A 5,291-nucleotide genomic window follows, 5' to 3' on the forward strand; every position below is an offset into this window, starting at 1 on the left:
GATTGAGATTTCAGTAAAGAGGATGATTAAGAGTGTTTTCAAGATTGTTACTGCATGCGAGGTTTTAGAGAATAACTTGGGAAAGCATTAAGTTTTACTTATTCATTTGAAATTACTTATTTTTCGTCCACTCACTCTAACGGATTTTAAATGTTTTCCCCTGGGCCCTTCGGTTTTAAATGCCCAGTTTGCAGGCCAGTTTAGCTTGAGGTCGAGCGTACTTGGGGTTGAGGCATAGCTGTCATAGCTTCCGCATTATAAAAGCATCGGTCATTTATCTTGCTTTCTATTCTCTTGTTCGCCTGTATATTAGATTGCTCTGATAACCTATGAGATTAATATTCTTAAGTTTCAGAATTGTTTGGTGATATGAGAGATGTTGTGATATAGGGAGCAGGGTGGCTCCAGGAGAATAAGGATGGATGATTTAGAAGTGTAATTGTTTTTCTACAGGTTTTGGGTTGTCCATTTTTAGGGGAAGTTCTGTCAAATTTTTGGTAGAATTTCTTCTAAGGTGGGCCCCGCAGGGCCTCTTCCTGAAATCCGGGGCGGGTCCTGTCATACTAAACCAAGTTGCATGAGAAAAGGTTGGGTGAAAAAAAGGAGGAGCGAAATAAGCTATCCAAGTTAAAAAAGAGAAGGAATTAGCCAAGAAGTAGGTAATAGGAGGAGTTGATAGGGGAACAGACGGGAAAGTTCAGAGGGAAACTGATGAACTAAGGACAAGGAGCACTAACTACAGTGCGGGTATGCACTAGCTACAGTGCGGGTTGCTCAGTAGGGGCAAGGTGCTCTCATGCTAGAGAGAGAATTTTTAGCCAGTTTTATTCTTAACAAATGGCATAGCTTTCTTAACGGAATGAAACTTAAGGTATGCAAATGCAAAATTTAATAATTGGATGTGAAAATAAAATTAGCCTCAATTCTGGGGCTATTTTGTAATTAATCTCATTACCAATGTCTCTGCCGACCTCAGCAATAAAGGTTTGCCAAAAGTCTTTCAAGGATAGAAAATGTCTACATAGAATGCTCCACCTTAATGCTTGTAATTCAAAAGCAACCAGCTTTCGGTTCCCTCCGCAAATCATGCATGTTCACCATGACAATTTTTACACATATATCGAAGCTAGCCAAATGATTAAACCAGTAATTTTAAATCCCTAATTAGTCACAAAGTGAAAATTCACAAGAAAAAAGAAACGAAATCTTCTCATACAAACCGTCAATTACAGAGCATATGACATCGATCTATTGCAATTAGGTATAGCCCTGTTTGTATTTGCGGAAAAGGTCTTCTGTTTTGGCATTCCTAAAAGCACAGCACCCTATCAAATAAACCGAAATGAGAGCAACTAGAGTAATGAGCAATATTATGTCTGTTCTTCTCCACTCTCTCTTCAGATTGGCAAGCAATCCGGCTTTGCAAGAATCGCAGTTGAAGCAAAGCTGTGTCTGGTCATTGTTCCACTGCAAGCAATCCATGTCGGCCGCATTGTTAATGGGGCTAATCCAATAGGTCGGGTTCACAAAGGTGTAGCCACACTGTGTTGGTGGTTTACAGCATCCTGACTGTAATAAAGCAAAAGCACCACAGTAAGGAATAAAACATAAAGATAAAGATGATGCACCACATGGTTATGAAGAATCTCCAAAGTGGTTTGTCTGGGTTCCTCATGAGGACTATAGGCTGTTCGCTTTTCTATATAAAATAGTACGATTACCATAATTCATGCATGAAGTCTTGAAGGTGGTTGTTAATCTAAGACTAATAGTTTGAGGCAAAGAATATAACTCAACTTAATCTTTGTTTTTACGCTTCAAGCAAATGGTACAGTACTGTAGAAGCTTCTTTCAAAAACCAAATAATCCAAGAACTCATAAGCTACTCAAAAATTTCAGTGATTTAATATGTACGTACTTCATTAATTCAAGAATTTAAGATACAGCTTTAAGCTGTGATTAGTGCAATTCTTTGTTACTCATTGTTAAACATACATAAGGGTTATGTCAGTACTAAAATTTCATTCAGGCTGAATTATATATTGTTGGAAGAAAATGATCAAAAATTCAAAAATATGATTGAACTTGAGAACAATGTACTCGTTTACCTGCAAGGGCGTAAGGTGCGCGTTAAAGAAATCCTGAGCCATTCGATAACTCTGATTCAACTCAGCACACATATTCGTTGAGCTAAGACAAGCTCTGATGCGATCCCACTTAAGAGGGGTTCGAACTCTCCGGCGAAGCCAACCGGAGTAGTCATCAAGATGATACTCCAAGTAAGACCGGCTCGGCTCAAGGTGGCCGGAGCCCCTCATGGTGACCATGTAGATGAAAACCACCAAACAAGCAAGCAAGACTATGAGGATGAGCATGGCAATAAGGTAAGAGACAAGGAGCCACGGGATCCTCCAAAACGCCCCCACAAAGCCAGCAATGGCCACAACTAAGAACAATATGCCCAAGATGATGACAGGCCATTGTAGAATCTTTACGCAAGAGTTGTCAGGTTCAGTGGCGAGCCAGATTCCGGCACCGATGATTGGGATGGAGAGGAGCATTGCAACAAAGTTGATGGCCGCAATGACATTGTTGCTAAGTGCCATTTTTTTGGGCGGAAAGAGGGAATGGAACAAATAATGTCTAAGGTGCCTTTTCTTTGCTATATGATCACAGTGGCTGGCTTAATGTGCCTTACCTTGGATCCATGTAAGCACGATATTTTTTTTTTTTTTTTATCAATAGTAAAGCACGATAGTAAAGCTTAAAGTAGTGAATTATAATGATTTGTAAAGCTGTTATCAAAAAAAAAAAAAAAAAAAGCAAGAGATTTGTAAAGCGCGTTTTGATCTTTAGTTCCAATCACGTTTTGAAAAGCTAGGAATACCTTGTATGGGGAGAAGGGAAAAAAGAGACAAAAGATGTTGGTTGCAAGCAACGACAAATATGTATATATATAATTATATACATCGTGGAAAGGATTTAGAAGAAAGGGAACCCGATACATGTGGATGCATTACTTGTGATCTATGTATTCAATTATCTTTCAGGTCTGAAGACGATTTCTGACAAATTGACCTATTGCGTATGAGCTCGAATTTTTCAACAACGCACCGCATCTTCAGTAACAAAGCTTATCTCTACATCGGCATTTTGTCGATATGAGTTTTCTTAGTTGATACTACTATATTTCTGGTCCCATTATGTTTCGGTCCGTTGGTCTGACATTTGTTACGAATCGTCTATTATTAGTGGCTCTTGTTTGTATTATTCATTCATGTTAATTATGACTTCTTTGATATGAATGCACTTATTTAATAAATAAATAAACATATCTCCTTAAAAAAAAAAAAACATATCTTTCTTTATAAAGTGTACCTCTTTTTTTTTTTTAAGAAGATAAAATTCCATTAATAACCAAACATATTACATAGTAATAAATCCATAGTTATGAGACCGTCAACATAAGTGACTTCCATGAGCCAAATAGGCTCAACCCCTAACCAAATTTTACGCTCCTACCCGCGAGCTATAATGAGTACCAAAACTCTTGTAAATTGTTGGACTCCACAACTAAAGGGATAGGAAACCATCAACAACGGCAACTTCCAAACCAATTTTAAGACAAAAGAGTTAAAATAGAGATATCGATCATATGTCTCGATTTTAGCTGCAGCACCCACAGGTAAACTATCATAGGCATCACTGCATCCATCCCTCGCATGTCAAGCCCATGGCGAATTTCAGTAGCACCATGAACAAGTAGTTTATACTTTATACCAATAGAGGGAGAAGCCACTGTTCTGTAGGTACTGTCCTATTGTTGGACACTTTTTGACGGATGTCATACACAGCACAATGAGCACAATCCCTCCGAACAGAAAAACACACTTTGCACCAAAGCTTCAGGTAATTAATGTAGGATTAGCCCCATGCATGAATTGATTCCTATCAAACCACAAATACTAACATAAATAAATAAAGCTAGACGTACTAGTCCTCACCAAGGAACGATGTATGTACCGTTTACAAGTCAAATATAAGAAGATTGAGAGAATGAATTGTCTGATATTCTATTCATCTCACTGTGGAGGTAGATAAAGAAGATTACAAGAGTACAATAGGTAAGTATTAACTACGAAATAATTACAATATATTCTATTCCTAACGTTACGCTATGACTCACGCTAACACTCCCCCTCAAGTTGGCGCATACACATCAACCATGCCCAACTTGCTTAGTGAGTCATAAAACGCCTTTCTGGAAACTCCTTTGGTAAGCATATCTGCAAGTTGCTCTTCGGTTGGAACAAAAGGAAAGCTAATAATTTTGGCATCTAGCTTCTCCTTTATAAAGTGACGATCAACCTCGACATGTTTAGTACGATCATGTTGTACTGGATTATGTGATATGTCAATGGCTGCCTTGTTGTCACAATACAACTACATAGTACCTTTGAGTTTGAAACCCAGATCACGTAACAGATTTCTCAGCCACAACAATTCACATACTCCGTGAGCCATACCTCTGTACTCGGCCTCAGCACTAGATCGTGCCACAACTTTCTGTTTCTTACTCTTCCACGTAACCAAATTACCTCCCACAAAGGTAAAGTAACCTGATGTTGACCTCCTATCTGTAATATTTCCAGCCCAATCTGCATCTGTAAAGCCAAAAACCTCAAGGATGTTGTTGTGTTTAGAAAACAATACTCCCCTTCCTGGAGCTGACTTCAGGTACTTCAAAATTCGCATAACAGCATCCATGTGACTCTCACTCGGGTTATGCATGAACTGACTCACCACACTCACTGCATATGAAACATCTGGTCTAGTATGAGCCAAATAAATCAAGCGCCCAACTAACCTCTGATAGCGAGCACGATCAGTAGGTACCTGATCAGGATACTCAGCTAAACAATGATTCTGCTCAATAGGAGTATCAATAGGTCTGCAATCCAACAAACCTGTCTCTGTTAGCAAGTCAAGAACGTACTTCCTCTGGCACAGATAGATCCCTTCTCTCCCCCTGGCTACCTCAATTCCTAAGAAGTACTTAAGTTCACCCAAGTCCTTCATCTCAAACTCAGAGGCTAGCTGTCTATGCAGCCTATCCATCTCAACAGTATCATTGCCGGTGATTACCATATCATCCACATAAATAATTAGAGCTGTTACCTTCCCTTGTTGATGCTTGAGGAATAAGGTATGATCTGAGTTGCTCTGTTTGTAACCAACCTTCCGCATGAACTGTGAAAATCGCCCAAACCAAGCACGAGGCGACTGTTTGA

General features: G+C 39.1%; 1 protein-coding gene across 1 annotated transcript; it reads right to left on the reverse strand.

Moving 5' to 3' along the window:
* Positions 1-972: 972 nt before the first annotated feature.
* Positions 973-2,732, reverse strand: LOC112179237 (protein TORNADO 2). The gene is made up of 2 exons (XM_024317591.2): positions 2,109-2,732; positions 973-1,569 (listed from the first exon to the last, which is right to left on the reverse strand). Exons 1-2 carry the CDS (start codon positions 2,604-2,606, stop codon positions 1,258-1,260), a joined length of 810 nt encoding a protein of 269 aa, XP_024173359.1. The 5' UTR covers positions 2,607-2,732; the 3' UTR covers positions 973-1,257.
* Positions 2,733-5,291: the final 2,559 nt, after the last annotated feature.

This window comes from Rosa chinensis, chromosome 7 (assembly GCF_002994745.2).
Source record: "Rosa chinensis cultivar Old Blush chromosome 7, RchiOBHm-V2, whole genome shotgun sequence".
In the NCBI taxonomy this organism is placed as follows: domain Eukaryota; kingdom Viridiplantae; phylum Streptophyta; class Magnoliopsida; order Rosales; family Rosaceae; genus Rosa; species Rosa chinensis.